This window comes from Podarcis pityusensis (assembly GCF_964106645.2).
Source record: "Podarcis pityusensis genome assembly, chromosome: 7".
Classification (NCBI taxonomy): Eukaryota; Metazoa; Chordata; class Lepidosauria; order Squamata; family Lacertidae; genus Podarcis; species Podarcis pityusensis.
The window spans coordinates 69,370,357-69,388,032 of NC_138031.1; the positions used below are offsets into that span (position 1 = coordinate 69,370,357).

The window sequence follows — 17,676 nt, forward strand, 5'->3', positions numbered from 1 at the left end:
CACATGCTTTATATATCCTTTTAAAACCAAAACAAAACGAGTTTCTGCTGACCCTATTTATCCAGGGGTTCCTTTTTCCTTTCAAATGCAAGCCTTCAGCAAGAGAAACTTGATGTTTAGATTTATAACCAGTTTAAGTAATACTGTTTGCATTTAGTTCGGGGTGGGGGGAATAAATACCCAGGTTTTCTAAAGTCTTAGGACTAATTTGCTTGTCACCCTTGCAGGTAGTGTGGGATCAAGCAATGTAGAGAAGGTCTGTTTGGGTTATTTAGTATTTTCTAAGATGCTGAGCCTGTGCTGGACAGCAGAAGATATTGCATGGACATTATTGGATGTATCATTTGATGTTCCTGAAGAGTTCTGCAAGTAAACTTTGAATAATATTTTTATGGGCCTGGACAATAATTTCTTCCAAAAGGAGTCAGTTCTTATGCTTCCAGTCACTTCAAACTGTGTAATATTATCATCTGCAGTATGACTTTCATATTAAATAGCTTTTTGTATGCTTGGAGGTGGCTGGAGGGAAGCTCCATTCATCCGAGAGCTCAGTCCTGGTTGCACAGTGAGGAAAACTGACCTTTAGAAATATTGTGGGGGGTTTTTGAGAACAAGCTAAGAAAGCATTTGCTTGCGAGCTGACCGAAACATCTTCATTATTCCAAGTCTTGCCTCATTCGTTTCCTCTAGAAAACATTTCCTCTTGCCGTGTAATTAAATCGGGAGGTATTTAAGGTACTTCTTCAAAGTCGGCCGGTTTCTGGCTCATCTAAGAGAATGCCCAGATACGTATTCCAGACATGGCAAAATCAATAGCAGCGAAGAAGCATCAGGAAACATCACCAGGGGTTCACAAACAGGCAGAATGAAACTCGCTTAAATTATTGAAGCACCAAGGTCTGACTCAAAGCTGCGGCGTGTACAGATTATTAATGCATGATAGATATTGGCATATCATGCACAGTGCTCCCCGGGGCAAAAAGCAGGACTCAGCCAAGTTAACGTGCAAACTGCTGCGGTGTTTGGTTTTTGTAACACTTGAGAAGGGTGTGATTTGTTTACTTCTGCTTGAACCCCTTCCTCAGTGCCATTGCCCCAGCTCAAACCCGATCAATATTGGCGTGGCCTATCCCCTCCCAATACCGGTTTTCTGCAGCTGCAGCGTGCCTAGGGCCAACCGCTGTGCTGATTTGTAGCAATGGAAAGATGAAAGGGGTTCAATTCTGCACTGCTTTGGCTTGCAAGCCTGCAGCTAAAGACTCCGCCCTCGTATTCTTGGGCTTCTGCTCCCCTGTTCGGTTCTGTGTTTATTGTCTTTCAAGCGAGAATCCAGAACCTGAGGCCTGCACAAGTGAGTAAACAACTCCTTCTTCTTCTTCTTCTTCTTCTTCTTCTTCTTCTTCTTCTTCTTCTTCTTCTTCTTCTTCCACCGCCCAGCCAGTCTGGGCGGCCTGCAGCAAAATATTAAAAATAATAAAATGTCAGACATTCAAAACTTGGAACAGGGCTGCCTTTCTAAAAGTTGTGTAATTCTCTGCCTCCCTGACATCTGATGGGAGGCCGTCCGCAAGGAGGGCCCCACTGCCGAGATAACGCCTGTTATCTGCGAGATGCTCAAATCACGTGGTTTATTATTTGCTGCAAACTGATCCAGGATTCGAGTGTGCTGAACCTGCAGCATTCAGGAAACAACTGCTGCTGCCGGCCGCCCAAGACCTTTTTCAGTTTCATGTCTTCGTCCAAGAAGTAGGAATTAGGTAATTGCTCAGTAAGTGCAAACATAATCACTTGCGTTGTTGCAACATGCAAGGGAAGATGGCATTAATATTGGCCAAATCTATGTTATCTGGTGCCCAGTGCTGGTCTGTCCCCGTTGCCCCAGGGCTAACTCTCTCTCTCTCTCTCTCTCTCTCTTTCTCTCTCTCTCTCTTTCTCCTTTTCCCAGCTCCTGGACTGTCTCCTCTAAATCCTGGGTCAGTGGGGAAAATTTACATGTTAACATGGCTACAGGCAAGCTGACCCAAGGGGCAATATATATGTGTGTGTGTGTATTATATATATATATATATACATATATATGTGTATATACATACACATATATATGCAAATTTTACATAATAAATTCCAGTTAAAACATATCAGTCACCTTGCATTTAGGATTCTCTGAATCCCTTGACTTCCCTCCACCCTTTTTTTTGGTTTCCATTTCCCATTCCACTTTGTAATCGACTTACCCTCTTGAGTATGCATATACCATACTTTTCCGTGTATAAGACTTTTCCGTGGTGTTTTTTTTTTTACTAAAAAATAATATTAAAGGGGTGCTAGACATATACACGGGGGCAATCTCCCCCCATTTTCTTAAGTTTTCTTAATTTTGAGTCCCCCCAAATAGGGAGCGTCTTATACACGGGGGCGTGTTATAGACGGAAAAATACGGTATATATATGATGCTCCCACCTCAACTTTAAGAAATGATGCCTTAGCTTGCTTCTCCCTCTTGTGTGTCACCATGTCTTTTCGATTGTAAGCCTCAGGGCAAGGTGTGTCCTACAACTAAGAAAAAAGCACACCAAGAACTCTGTCCTGGTTTCTAATCTATAATTGACTTCTGCTCAATGATTGAAACTAAGACCTCCACAACGAATCTGGGCTAACATGAATTCATCTCTACTCATAAACTCTTATCTCTAATTCTGTAATGAATTATTGTGTTATACATATTTTTATGAGTTTGAGTTTGTAATCTCTGTTAGAGTTGGTAACCTCTATTTGAGTTTGCAATCCTTGTCAGAATACATACTTTTGAATGGATTAGTTTTTGTTACTATTCACTCTTGATTTGCGAGTAGGGACCACTCCCACTATTGAAACTTACATTGGCCTGAGTTCTTGGTGTGCTTTTTTCTTGGTATATTTAATAACAAGAACTCCAACTTATTTAACGTGTCCTACAGCTAAGACAGCTCCTTGAAAGGAGTCCAGGCCTGAGAGAAGGATTTTCAGCCAGTTTCCCTGCTGGGAATAGCCTCCAACGTCTCTTTTGAGAATCCCTTGCTGTTTGTGTGCATGCTAGAACTGCTCAGTTTCCCTGCAGCAGTAAGTTCGGGGTGGGGGGTGGGGGGAGAGGACATAGGTCTCTGTGTGTAAGAAATGTCTTTTTTGCCTGCCCCCTAGGATCATCCCTGGACACAGTCCTGGGATCCTTGGAACCTGCAAAAACCTTTTCCAGCTACGCTTGGGCTGGTTCCCCACCCCTGCAGATACCCAAGTGAGAGAACCAGTTTTGTTTTGCTGAAATGCAAGCTCCCCCTTTCCCTCTCTTCTTTAAAAGTTCTTCTCCTGGACCAGTGATAACCTTCTTCAGCCCACCAAACTGCATTTCCTTGTGTGCAGCCTTCCAGTGAGGTCTTGGTGGCTGCTGCTGTTGCAGCACAGGGGTGGATATGTGGTCCCATGTGGATGGATTTATTAAGGGCAGAGCAATGGATGCAAATCTTCCCCTGTGCACATTAAGCTGCGCAGCCCTGAAAAAGGCAGAGGTATCCCCTCCTCCCCATTTCTCTGTGAAAAGCAAGTAAAAAGCAGGATCACAGTTCAAAACATACGTTTCACTCGGGGTGGGGGGGGAGTTGAGCGCAGGGTGGGCCCCAGCGACAGATGTGGCCCTGAGAAGAGGGCAAGGCTTGGGGAGGAAGAAACAGAGGCCTTAACGGTTGCATTACCCACCCACCCCCAACTCCAGTCTGAGGTGACCCACTCTGTCCTGTGTTGTATCTTTCCACATCTCACTGGAGTATTATTTTATTTTATTTTCTGAAGCCCAAAGGAACTTAGAATTGATGTGGAACACTGATAAGTTATCATTTTCAATTTTTAAAATAATAATAGTTTTTATTACATTTTCAGTTTTATCATAATCACAGTTTCAACACATAATTCAATAAGTTTAAGCATTGCTCTGACAGAGCATCGACCTCCCCCGCCCCTCTTTCTCACTTCCATACATAATTACTTTTTTCTTAGCATTTCTATCACCACTTTTTTACTTTCTCTCTTATTTTTATATTTCCCCTCATTAAATGTAAATCGGTTCCTTATATTCTCAATACGAAACATTTCAACTCTAACCTACAAACATTTTCAGATGTTTGCAATGTTCTTTCATATATAATATAAATTTGCTCCAGTCTTTTTGAAACAGTTCGTTGCGCTGATTCTGGATCTTCCCCGTCAGCTTTGCTAACTCTGCATATTCCACCATCTTACTCCTCCGTTCTTCCAATGTTGGAAGTTCCTGCAGTTTCCATTTCTGAGCCAGGAGTTTCCCCAGCCACTCTGGGCGGCTCCCAATCGAGTGTTAAAAACAATACAGCATTAAATATTAAAAGCTTCCCTAAACAGGGCTGCCTTCAGATGTCTTTTAAAAATAGGATAGCTGCTTATTTCCTGGACATCTGATGGGAGGGCGTTCCACAGGGCTGGCGCCACTACCGAGAAGGCCCTCTGCCTGGTTCCCTGTAACCTCACTTCTTGCAGTGAGGGAACCGCCAGAAGGCCCTCGACGCTGGACCTCAGTGTCCGGGCTGAACGATGGGGGTGGAGACGCTCCTTCAGGTATACAGGACCGAGGCCATTTAGGACTTTAAAGGGCAGCGCCAAAATATTTTAAGACACAGCACCCATCCTTGTTTTGCCAATCTTTGTTCTAACATGCAAATTCTACCTTTTTTGTTTTTTGCCACAGGAGTATTTTCTCTCTGTCCCCCACCCCCCCAAAAAAATGAAGTAAGGAATTGCTCCAGAAGCTTTTCTTCCAACACCCTTGCTTCAGAGGAACCCCACTGCTTCTTCATTCTATTCTCTGACCCACCCCATCTTCTTCCTACATTTTCAAGACTTCATATTGGTTTGTGTTCCTTTTTGTCCCATAACTCAGGAGCGCAGTGCCCTTTCACGGGTGAGGTGCAGTCACTGAATTTTGGAGGAAGAACTGAAGAACTGAGGAGGGTTCCAGTCTCTCCCTCCAGCCTTTGTGGCTGATGGTGTGCTCTGCTCAGATCAATGGTGTGTTCTGCTTAGATCCCTGTGGATAGGCAAGTAGAGCTGCTTGCTTAGCAGCCAGCTGAGGCAAAAGCTGCCCTGCCATCTTGGGGCGGTGGGCAGAAACAAAACGATGCAGGGCAGCAGAAGCACGTTGCCAAATTAACAACTCTGAGGGGAACACCTTCCACTGGCGGTCGCTGCGACAGAAGCAGCATTAATTTCCCGAGAGACAATGCTCTCTCGGAAGGCTCATTGCATCTCTGCCGTTCTTTCCCTGAGCGGCTTGGCAGTTCTGCTTGTTCTGGATCACCAGCTTCCCCTTCTCTCTAAACAACGGTGGCAGTCGCAGAAGTCTCGGGAAGCTGATTTCCTTCGGGATCATTGCAGGTCTCTGGCAGAGCAGGACAGAGCGTTTATCTGGGGGAAGCATTTCCGCACCTCTTTCGGGAAGTCGTCTTCCTGCAAAGATTACGTCACCAGCAGTCACTACCTCACGAAAACCTTGTCTGCGGAGGAAGCTGGCTTCCCCATAGCATACGCCATCACCATCCACAAAGAATTTGGTACCTTTGAACGAGTCTTCCGAGCCATTTACATGCCCCACAACGTTTACTGCATCCACGTGGATAAGAAGGCACCTGACGGGTACCAGCAAGATGTGAAGAAGCTGGTCGATTGCTTTCCCAATGCCTTCCTCGTGTCCAAAGCAGAGGTGGTCATTTACACGGGGATAACCAGGCTCCAGGCTGACCTGAACTGCATGAAGGACCTCCTGAGGTCCACAGTTCAGTGGAAGTACCTCCTCAACCTCTGTGGCCAAGACTTCCCCTTGAAAACCAACAAGGAAATTGTCCGGAAGCTGAAAAAGTTTAACGGGAAAAACATCACACCTGGCATTCCCCTTGTAGATCCTTATACCGTGAGGACCAAATATTCTTTCAAACCATGTCTTGGAGATCACGACGGAGAATATCCAATTCAAATGCTAAGCACCACGTATTTGAAATCAGAAGTGCCCCACAATCTGACTCTTTACCGTGGCTCTTCATACGTTGCCCTAACAAGGCCCTTTGTGGAATTTATTTTCTCCGATGAACGGGCCCTCGATTTGCTAGAATGGTCCCAGGACACCTTTAGTCCAGACGAACAATACTGGACGACACTCAATAGGATACCAGGTACGTAGCAACATCCAACCGGTTCTGATTTTGTTGGCTGGGGTTTGTTGTCGGATCTAAAGTTGCACAGGTTCTCAAGGAGATGAATTGGTTAGAGTGTGGTGCTGGTCATGCCAAGGTTACCGGTTCGATCCCCATATGGGACAGCTGCATATTCCTGCACCCTTTCAAGTGATGCTGTGCTGGTTCCATGGGTTAACCGTGAGGCGGGGTCCGAGTCCAGTCCGAGGTTGAGGGTGCAGTATGGAGGCAGTCCGTCAAAGCTGAAGCTGGGTCCAAGGCAGGGAGTCGGGTGAGGTCAGGAGCTCCGGCAGGACAGGGTGCAGGCAGGAACTGGATACCAACAATGTTGCTCCCGCAACTTGGGACTGGGGCTGGTTGGCTTTTATCTGCCCCGAGGCATAGGGCGGCCCCGGCCCTCAGGAGACTTGCCTCTCCTGGCCTGGAGGTGAGCACTCCTCCTGTGGGAACTTAGTTCCCTCCGTCTCTCTGCCCTGAGCCTCTGCAGCTCAGGAGAGGCTGGAGGGTTACCAGACCCAGAGGCAACCTCAGCTTCCTCTGACGGGGCTGAGAGTGGAGCATCTGCAGGCAATGGGTCCTCCATCAGCTCAGGAGCCAGAGCAGACTCAGCTGGTGCCTGCACCTGAGGATCCAGCACAGGTGAGGACCCTTCAGGCTCAAGCCCCAGCCCTGGCTCAGCTGGTTCTGGAGGCGGGGAATCCTGTGCAGGCTGGGATTCCTCAGGTTCAGCCTCCGAGTCCGAATCCCAGGCCATCACAGATGCCTTCACCACATCCTGGCTCTAGTTGGTCAACGCTCCATGGCTGCCACAAAAAACCTTGTGCCTCCTGCTTTTCTGCCTGTTTTGACTAGCACTTGCATGCTACACACTCCTGTTGTTCTCCCTTCTGGACAGCTAAGGGAGTGGGAGCCAAGGCCATCCACTTGCTCAGGGGACACCCTCGCTTATTTCTCGTTCTGGCAACCTGGCTCACTCCTTGGGGATGTTGATGAAGACACTTAAGTGGCCAGCTAAGGCCACTATCTTACAAAGAAACTGGTCTGACTATTTCAGTAAACTCCTCTTATATAACAGCAAAGGGGGCCAAGAATTGCAAGGGACGTGGGGCATCATCCCTCAAACCTACATGCACGATGGCCAGAGATGTTATTTCTTTCCGGGTCATTCTCTTACTGGGATGTTCCTGTTCGTTTAACAGCTGGATTCAGAAGTCATTAGGACAAAACAGAAACTGCTTGCACATACCCTCCAACATTTCTCCGATGCAAACGGGGACATCCTAACCCATAATAATACTTTTACTATTTAGACACCACCCGGTATATTCTCTACCTACCATATCCACCAACATTTCTTTGATGAAAATAGGAACTTCCTAAGGAAAAGCGGGACATTCTGGGATCAAATCGTAAATCAGGGCAGCTTCTGTAAATCCAGGACCGTCCCTGGAAAATAGGGGCACTTAGAGGGTTTGCTTGTACACCTGGGAATTTAGGAAAATAATTTTTATAATATTTATTAAACAGGTTTGTTTCTCTCTCCCCCCCCCCTCGAGATGATGCAGACAAAACGGAAGGATTTCAAATGAAATCCCTCCGGGTTGGCGCCATCGCCGAATGGCGGACTCCCTCCGAGCTCCGGAGGGAGCCTGCTCGGCAGGGGCTGGGTCCTACCGCACCGGCGATGCGGGGACCCTCAAAAACCACGGCCACGGAGGCCGTGGACATGGAGACTCGGCTGGCACCGCTAGCGCCCTCCCGACTCGTGAAGGAGCCTTTTTAAAGGCTACGGATCGGGTGCCGGGGAGAAGCGTGGTGCTTTGAGTCCTCTGCTATCCCTGCCGAGCGCAGCCGCATGCCATCCGGCGGAGAGCGCTGACTTCTTCTATTGAAAATTCGGACTTCTTAACAACAACCCGTGAGTAATTTGGAAACCGGGTTCAAAAGGAGAAAATTTTTTTTTTTTTTTCGGATTGGACACGAGCGGGGGGGGGGGATCCAAAAAGGAAGTCAGTCCCCCTCCCTACTGTAAACCTTCCAAAACAAGGACGGGGAAGCCAAGGTCCAAAAAGATTTATATTGCTGATAAAAACTAAGAATGCCACGATGGGGAACTACAAGAACTGTGCTGGAGGAAGAATTGAGGGAGAAGGGAAACGTGACCCCCCCCCCTGGGAACCGGGGTGATTGAAGAGAGAGCCTGGTGAAGAGAGTCGGAGATTTTGACAGCTGTCAAAGTAGCTGTCAAAGTCGGAAAGCAGAGAGGATTTTATTATGAGAACTTTGCTGGTTAAATTTGTTACAATTTGCTATAACCCGTTAAAACTTGGATACAAAATGGCGAAAACATGGATAACAATCGGACTTTTGGACTAGAGAAAACAAAGTTACAACAATCCCCCTAGAGGAGTTTCGGGACATTACAAAGATGGTTGTAAGTGGAAAAATACCATTGGAATTTTACAGGACTGGTTATCTTCTGGGAAAGCTGCAAAACGGAAATAATATTTTGTCTACAGGGTGTTCAGTTAAAGGAGACAATAGAATTTTCTATTGAAGAAAGGAAGGGACTGAACGCAAGTTTTTGTTCCTGAATAACAATAATCCCTGCAGAGTTACTAAACTTCTGAATTAGAACGTTTCAGCAGCGGAACAAGAGGAAATTGGACTACAACTTGGAAAGAACAATGGGGGGAGTTTTATTAAAGATTTGAAGTTAAATGTCTTAAAAAATAATTATAAAAAGAAAAAGCCAGCAAGGAGTTGGGGGAAATAGGTGATTTATGGACTTTAAGAATTCCAGGCAGATAACATGGTTTGGTGGTCAGGGGGAAATTAAACCGGGGACAGGGGGGGGAGAACTAAAATCCAAAGGCTTGTCAACTTTTTTTTTTTCTGAACTGGCTCTTTTTCACCTATTATATTTTTATTTCTTATTTCTTATATTTCTATTGTGTGGGGTGTCCTTATCTTTAAAAAAAGGGAAATTGTGGAATGAAAATGGGGTGGGCCCTGGGGAGAGAACTTTTGTCTTTTATTAAGGGTATTGATGAGGAGTGTATAAATTTTAAATTCGAATAATGGTCTAAACAAATTAAGTTTTAATTAGAACTGAGAGCTTGTGGAGCCAATAATATGAAAGGGGAATATGGTAGGGGTGGGGGAAGGGGGGAGTCCCGGAAAGTGGATGTATGAAAATAAGGCTTTGAATGTACTTTAATCTTTACTTTCTGTATTTTTGAAAATCTTAATAAATATCATTTAAAAAAAAAAAAAGGATTTCAAATGAAATCCCAATTACCTTGGGAGAAACTGAGATAAATAAGAACTCCCAAAGCATGACGAAATGTCCATGTTTTCAATAGACCATCTGGCACTTTTAAGATTAACTGCTGTGCCCTCACAAGGCTCATCTTTTGGTTTTGCACTCTCTCCAAATAACAGACGTCCCTGGCTCCATGCCAAATGCTACACGAGAGGGCGGCTTGAGAGCTATCAAATGGATCAACGGAACTGTTGGGAAATGTTACGGTAAATGCACAGATTTGGCATTCTGCTGTCTAGAGCGGGCCCTCCTTTTATTGAGAGTGGGCCCTCCTTTTATTCCATGACCTCTGTCTATGCTGGTCCTCTTTTCCCTTCAGTTTAATGAAGGCTTCAAAGAGGTTCGGAAACAAACTTGTGGCATTTCAGAACTTGCAGCACGTAGGCTCAGAAACACCAGCACTGACACGGTCCTGTTTCTTTCCTGGGCAGTGCGCAGTTCCAGAAACCATCAGCTGGGTATTATTAATATCTATCTGGAGAATACGCTTCCAGCTGAGGGCCTTCTGGTGGTTCCCTCAGTGTGAGAAGTGAAATTACAGGGAACCAGGCAGAGGGCCTTCTTGGTAGTGGCGCCTGCCCTGTGGAACGCCCTCCCAGCAGATGGCAAGGAAATAAACAACTATCTGACATTTAGAAGACAGCTGAAGGCAGCCCTCTTTAGGGAAGGTTTTAATAACTGATGCTTTAATGTATTTTTAACCTTCTGTTGGAATCTGCCCAGAGTAGCTAGGGAGAGCCAGTCGGATGGGCGGGGTAGAAATAATAAATTATTGTTATTATTAAATGCAGAGAGAAAGCTGAATGGGGCTCCTTTTGCATGATTGTTCAAGGTTATGAACCTGCAGATTACACCAAATTTGCACCCAAATTTGTGCACTAAAGTGCATACAAACAATTCCTGCATGAAAGGGGGAATATATGTACAGTGTTACTCTGCATTCATTTTTTGGCTGCCATACGTCTCTCATTGACTTTCATGGAATAATGTTTCACAGTCGGGGTCTTGAGAATTACAACCTTAGTGGCTTGGAGAACTCACAAGTCAATGTAAATAAGGAAGGTAGGGAGCTGCATCTTATATTATAAAGATAGTAATTAGCCAAGCCTTGTGGTAGAAGTGGTCTGATGACGTATTTTCATGAAGAAAAACGCTGCTTCTGAAAGGAGTGGTCAAGACCATATTTCAAAAAGTAAAAACCAGGACACCACGAAAGCTGTTGAGATGTTTTTAGGAGGACGCCAACATTTTTAGGAAACCCCTTAAATCACCCCTAATTCACCTACCTGCATCATATATTTAGTCTGCAACTGCAAGTCCGCTGAGTAAAAGCTACCGTATTTTTCGCTCTATAAGACGCACCAGACCATAAGACGCACCTAGTTTTTGGAGGAGGAAAACAAGAAAAAAATATTCTGAATCTCAGAAGCCAGAACAACAAGAGGGATCGCTGCGCAGCGAAAGCAGCGATCCCTCTTGCTGTTCTGGCTTCTGGGATAGCTGCGCAGCCTGCATTCGCTCCATAAGACGCGCACACATTTTCCCTTACTTTTTATGAGGGGAAAAGTGAGTCTTACAGAGCGAAAATTAAGGTATTTGTTTTTTAAAACTTTAACAGGCAGTGCCTTGTGCAGACAATTCAGGATTGTCTGCAAAACTCGCCTTGAGTTTAATTCCCACATAATATAGGGTTGCCATATTGTAGGGTTATAGGGTTGCCACAACCAGGACTCCCAAAAAGTTTTTTTTAGGAAGACCCCAAAATTGTTGAGCTTTTAGCCAGACATCAATTCCACCTTTAAAAACCCAATGGTCTACAAATAATGTATGCCAAATCATTTTTATTAGTTTTACAAATTTTTTAATCAATACCAATTTACATCACATTTAATACGATTTCCCCATTAAGTTGACTTTGCACTCTTTATTCTTTTCTCTAATTACTTCTTTATATGACCTTCTTTATTTCCGATGAAAGTACTTTTATCTCTTGACAGGTCACTATAAAAGAGACATTTGTGTCTATGGAACTGGAGACCTTGAGTGGCTGCTATCCGGTACACAACTGTTTGCTAACAAAGTTGAACTTGAAACATATCCACCTACTGTGGAATGCCTGGAACTGGCCGTTCGGGAGAGGGCACTGAAAGAGAGTGAAATACCTGTGGAGCCAAGTTGGTACCTTTAGGGGAACCGATATGGTTTACTTTAAGACGATGAACAGAGCCAACATCCTGGAAGAGCCAGTTTAGCTTGAAGCCATGCATGTTCCAATCTTGAACATCATAGCACTGTCAAAATTCAGGGCAATCGATATATTGGTTGATATTTTTTGCTATTTGATATACTTGATTATTTTTAGGATTTTGCATCCTGTTTTGGAACAGAGTTACTATCCATTTCTCCCACCCACCAAAGAACTCGGGTATCATTTGTTAATATTTTGGGAAGTCGTTTTGACCAACAGGAAGAAAGACAGTGAATTCATATTTTAAGCTGGTTGAATTAGACTTTGATCATTGTTGCAAGTCAGGTTTCACTAAGTGGTAGTCTAGACGACTGGATTAAAACTGACTACATATAGATACAATATTTACTAAGGGGCCTTGTTATTTGCTGGAGGACTTGTGTCTGCGCACAAATATTGTACCTGTTTCTGAAGTGAGATTAAGGCCCGATATTCAGATATACGGGCTACCAGGATTCCTCTGTTATCTCCCACGGAAAGAAAAAACTCCATGAGTATCCTCCCCCCCCCTTTTTTATAATGTACATGAGTATCCCTTTCCCTTTTTTATAATGGGAGCCACACGTGCCCCCACAGATAATGTGGGAGCTCAAAATTGCCGCAAAAGAGCAAAACGTTAACTGCAAAAAAAACCAGTATCTCTTGAAAACAAAGAGAAGATCTTTACACATAAGGGTTTTTTTTTTAAAAAAAGAGATGGTTTTTCAGGTGCAACTGAACCAGTTTTTTTCAGAGGGACTGCTTATGCTGATTAACGGCAAATCATTTCCATATTTCTGTGCACCATCTTAATAATAATAATAATAATAATAATAATTTCTGTGCACCATCTAAATCTTCATTCACCTCAGATGGTTTGAAAAAGTGATGGCCATATGTCAGGGGTAGCCAACGAGGTGCCGTTCAGATGTTGTTGCCCTAAAATTTCCATCATCGCTGAACGTTGGACATGCTAGCTAGGGCTGATACGAGCTGCACTGCAGAATAGCTAGTGGGCACCATGTTGACTATCCCTGTAATATTTGCTAAAAGTCCAGAGGAGAAAAATTAAAAAGCAGCATTTTCTTCTTTCCCTGTTTTACCATTTATTTATTTTTTAAATGGAGACTGAAATTTTATACAGAAAGGTTTCATCCGTGCAGAAATGTCCACCAGTTCTTTCTTGGCATCTACCGTAAGCATGAAAATGGGTCTGCTAAATATGAGCTTGAACTGGTATGTCAATGAATTATGGACATTTAACGCAGCCCTCCGTTTCGTGACTCATTTCCATGTAGGCCCTTGCTGTTAAACATGTTGCCTATGTTTCAGTTTTGGTCTGTTAAGTGTTGTACTTTAAAGTGGAAGAGTATTTTTTCTTAGAAAAACAAACAGATTTGCAGATATTCATTGTAATTCTTTTTGTAACAATTCAATAGTAAATAAATAATTTGTTTTCTTAAAATAAAACTAAAAGAAACTGAATCATTTTCCTTTACTTCAGAATTGCATTGAGGGTATCAGAATTTGTATTAAGGGTACCAGCTTTTCAAACAGATCTGCAGCTGTGCCCTTAACAGCAATCAAGTTTGGATTGGTCTGCCAGAGAAAGACAACAGCAAAGTTAGGTGCAATGCTGAGCTCCTATAAAGGAATAAAACACCGGATGAGTTAGTATCCTTGGTGATGCAAACAATATGTCTATGCCAAAAATAAAAAAAGGTTTGTATTATTTTTCTGATTTTGTAATACGTCATCTTTGCTCATAGGTTTTGCAAGCTTTCTGTACTACAAAATCTACCAATGTTGAGACGCCTCTTTTTCCTTTAAAGAGAAAACAAAAACACAGAATGCAAAGGTCCACTGAACACAAAGCCCAAATTTTATTAAACTCTTGTTGTTTGTTGTTTCATAATCCATCACTGAATAAGCAAGAAAACAACCACTACAAACCTAACCATGAACCATGAACCACCTTCTGTTAAGGTGGAAAAGTTGACTGAATTAAATGAGGCATGTTCCCGCTAATGTTGACATGTGGTTTATTTTCAGCAAAGATATATGGCACTTATCTTTCATTCTTTGGAATAAGTGGATGCAAATCTAACATGTAAAACCTGAGCGAGCTGGTTTAATGTTATGGTTACCAACTTGTCAATCAGCCTTGCACTTATCACTAGTATGGCCAATGATGATGGGAGTTGTAGCTGAATAGCATCTGTAATGTCAGAGGTTCCCCACCCTTACCTTAACCACAGCTTGGCACGATGAATAAAAAGGTGGTTATGCTTCTCTCTGGGCTGTAAATATGCTGATTTATGCACATCATGCTACGGTGCAACTCTAGGTGCCTTCCACTCCAACAGCCCAAACAACAAAAGGTTTGCACAACAGAATCCTCTTAGCAGAAATTGGCAACTGAACAGGGGATGTTAGGGAGAAGGGATGAATGTATTTAGAAATGATGGTTGGAAAAAGCTACTTTAGTGAGAGCTGGACCATAAAGAAGGCTGATCGCCGAAGAATTGATGCTTTTGAATTATGGTGCTGGAGGAGACTCTTGAGAGTCCCATGGACTGCAAGAAGATCAAACCTATCCATTCTGAAGGAAATCAGCCCTGAGTGCTCACTGGAAGGACAGATCCTGAAGCTGAGGCTCCAATGCTTTGGCCACCTCATGAGAAGAGAAGACTCCCTAGAAAAGACCCGGATGTTGGGAAAGATGGAGGGCACAAGGAGAAGAGGACAACAGAGGACGAGATGGTTGGACAGTGTTCTCGAAGCTACCAGTCTCGAAGCTACCAGTTTGACCAAACTGCAGGAGGCAGTGGAAGACAGGAGTGCCAGGCGTGCTCTGGTCCATGAGGTCACCAGGAGTCGGACACAAGTAAACAACAACAACAAAAGGAGGGAGGAAAATAGAGGGGGCATCTGGGGTGGGAGGGTGGGAAGTCAGCTTTTCCATTTGTATTTGAATTTGTATTAATTTCGTGACCATTTGTTAGAAATGATGGGAAATCAAAAATAATTGGCAACAAAGAAACCTCATGCAGGTAAAATTTGTTTCCTGCAAATGGGACCTGCAAGTTTTGCCAGCTACACAGAGTTTCCCCACAAGGGCAGCCTTTACGCTTTGGGGGTTTACGGCTCTTGGTTGGCCTGGGGCAAAGCAAACGACAAGCCTAGGTTTAGATGACTAGTAAGCCATGAGCAAAGTGCAAACCAGGCCATTGTCTTAGTTCTGTGGTTGGAACAATTTCCCCTTTTCCAATTCTGGAAACCCCCAAATTCTACACATCCATCCAAAGGCGAGAAAATAGCTTTTCCGTCTGAAGGTATGGCAGGGTGCCAGCAGCCAGCATCTTCAAACAATTTTTGTTCATTATTTGTGGATACTGAATGCCTGACAAGGGCTATAGCGAATCGCTGGGCTTAACAGTCTAGCTATTTTAAAAATCACAAAGAGATTTACCGTCGCTGACAATCTGAGAGGCCCTTTATATGGGGCTGAAAGGTAGTCTATTAACGTTTTAATCAATGCATGTGGGAAATGCTGCAGCTAAAGTCCATTTCCTCTTTACTTTTGATATACATTGCAAACTGTGGCTGCAAAAATAAAATGTTAAGCAATCACTCCCAGAGATTCTGCAAGAAATATGTACTCCTAGGGTTGCCATATTTAAAAAGCCACCAAAAACCCCACAATTTTGCGATTGATTTGGCTAAGATCCAGGACAAAAAAGCACCACCTTTTGGAGATTCCCCCCAGATGTCAATTCCGCCTTTGAAATCCCGGTAAATGGATGCCAAATAATTTTTATTCGTTTCCCAAGTTTTTAACCAACAAATAGCTTCAATGCAAAAGTGAACATGTCATTTGCCAGCATTCTAAAAGTTGGATCTCCAAGTAAAACAGATCCACCCTCTCACCCAAGTGCCTGCCAATACAACCTGTTTTTTCCCCACCTCCCCAGAATAAAAGAAGGCAAGTATATTTAGCAAGCAATCAACAGTCTGCAATGTACAAGTGTGGTGGGCCATGTTCTCCTTGCGCAGCTTGTGTGTTCTAAATGGAGGGAGGCGACTGCTCCTTTCATTCGCAGCGTAGTTCTTACAAATCTCTTTTAAATCAGAACATAAGGCAGTTATAATGGTGCTTTCTCAAAGCACCTCATCGCTCCCCAAGAGATGGCGCAAATCGATAACCTGTGTAAAGCACCCCACCTGCTGAACTGATAAAGAATTGCAATTCCATCATTCTGAAATTATAATGCTCGAGGACCATCGCATTTTGTTTGTTTTTTAAAAGAAGAATTTTCCCTCCTGTTTCCAACTAAGCAGGAAGAGGGAGTAGCCTCAGCGCCGTAGGCGAATAATACTTGCGCCTGATTTTCTCTTCTTTTTAACATAGGGGGAAAGTGACCTCAGGACAGACTGATCTCCTGAAACAAGTATTACGGCAACTATTATTTTGTGGGCAAGTCCCTGATGTCTCCAGACTTGCATGCAAAGGAAGGGTTCAGAGGTACAGTATGTGACTTCCACGAGAAATCCTCAAATTCAGCCTCCAGCCAAGGCTGGGAAAGATTCCCATTTGAAAGCACAGAGAACCAGAGCCAATCTGGCTCAGGACCGCAAAACCTCAAGGAACACCTCTCCCCTTATGAACCAACCCAAACACTGCAACCATCATTGGAGGTCCTTCTTTATGAGAAGACTACGTATCCATAACCACACCTTGATTACAGAGATGACAAAGTGCTTTTGAGTTCTTCCAAACTTCATGATAAACGCCGAACATCCAGCTTAATGCACCTGCTCTGTCTCTCTGTCTCTGACAATTGGAGAATCTTTGGACCCAAAGTTCCTAGAAGAGGATGGATGATGTATTTTTCATGTATTTTTTAAATTTTCATGTCTGTTTAATCTTTTGCTGGAAGCCGCCCAGAGTGCCTGGGGAAACCCAGCCAGATGGGCGGGGTATAAATAATAAATTATTATTATTATCGAATGCTCGGGAGAGAATCACTCTCTCCAAGAAATATAATCGAGCAGTTGCAGAAGCGAGGAACTTCGCCTGGCGCTTAATCTGGAGTCGTTTTGACGTCAAGGAAAGATGCCAACGAGCCTTATCTGCCTGTTAGACTGAGAGAGCAGCAGCTTGGCTTTTTATTTACCCGTTTTAAAAAAATTAAAACTTCAGTGTTATTATTGGGTTCTTTTTTGTAGTTGTAACTTTTTGTTGATACTGTAAGCCATCCAGAGAATATTACTGGGCAGCCTGCCTATAAATGCGGTAAACAAATAAATTAATGACACAGGAGTAGCAACTTCTTTTTAAAAAATATTCTATAATGTAAATAAGAGGCACTTACCCGTTGGCATCTTTTACACTTCTAAAATAGAACCATACGTCTTCGCCACAAATAATAGCAGTTTACTGCCACACTTTGCAACCTGCCCTCAAAATATTTAGGAACAAAGCCTTGCCTCCTAGCATGAATGCTTAGGTAAAGGTAAAGGGACTCCTGACCATTAGGTCCAGTCGTGGCCGACTCTGGGGTTGTGTGCTCATCTCACTCTATAGGCCGAGGGAGCCGGCGTACAGCTTCCGGGTCATGTGGCCAGCATGACTAAGCCGCTTCTGGCGAACCAGAGCAGCGCACGGAAACGCAGTTTACCTTCCCACTGGAGTGGTACCTATTTATCTACTTGCACTTTGACGTGCTTTCAAACTGCTAGGTTGGCAGGAGCAGGGACCGAGCAACGGGAGCTCACCCTGTCGCGGGGATTCGAACCGCCGACCTTGTGATCGGCAAGTCCCAGGCTCTGTGGTTTAACCCACAGCTCCATCCATGTCCCTAGCATGAATGCTTAGG

At 43.9% G+C, this 17,676-nt stretch overlaps 1 protein-coding gene across 5 annotated transcripts; it reads left to right on the forward strand.

Moving 5' to 3' along the window:
* LOC308481994 (N-acetyllactosaminide beta-1,6-N-acetylglucosaminyl-transferase-like) lies at positions 1 to 17,130 on the forward strand. 5 transcript variants are annotated; one of them, XM_081014912.1, is made up of 5 exons: positions 1 to 1,351; positions 2,958 to 3,099; positions 4,940 to 6,224; positions 9,690 to 9,776; positions 11,568 to 17,130. In XM_081014912.1, exons 3-5 carry the CDS (start codon positions 5,279 to 5,281, stop codon positions 11,756 to 11,758), a joined length of 1,224 nt encoding a protein of 407 aa, XP_080871038.1. In that variant the 5' UTR covers positions 1 to 1,351; positions 2,958 to 3,099; positions 4,940 to 5,278; the 3' UTR covers positions 11,759 to 17,130. The 5 variants fall into 5 exon arrangements, with proteins under 5 accessions (XP_080871038.1, XP_080871035.1, XP_080871036.1 ...); XM_081014909.1 differs by lacking the exon at positions 2,958 to 3,099 and having other exon boundaries at positions 4,748 to 6,224; XM_081014910.1 differs by lacking the exon at positions 2,958 to 3,099.
* The last annotated feature ends 546 nt before the right edge of the window (positions 17,131 to 17,676 follow it).

Excerpts from the sequence above, each read along its gene's own strand:
- LOC308481994 (XM_081014912.1), top strand. The coding sequence starts at position 5,279 with ATGCTCTCTCGGAAGGCTCATTGCATCTCTGCCGTTCTTTCCCTGAGC. Across the intron at positions 6,225-9,689 it reads GACACTCAATAGGATACCAG|ACGTCCCTGGCTCCATGCCA; the intron begins GTACGTAGCAAC and ends TCCAAATAACAG. Across the intron at positions 9,777-11,567 it reads AACTGTTGGGAAATGTTACG|GTCACTATAAAAGAGACATT; the intron begins GTAAATGCACAG and ends ATCTCTTGACAG.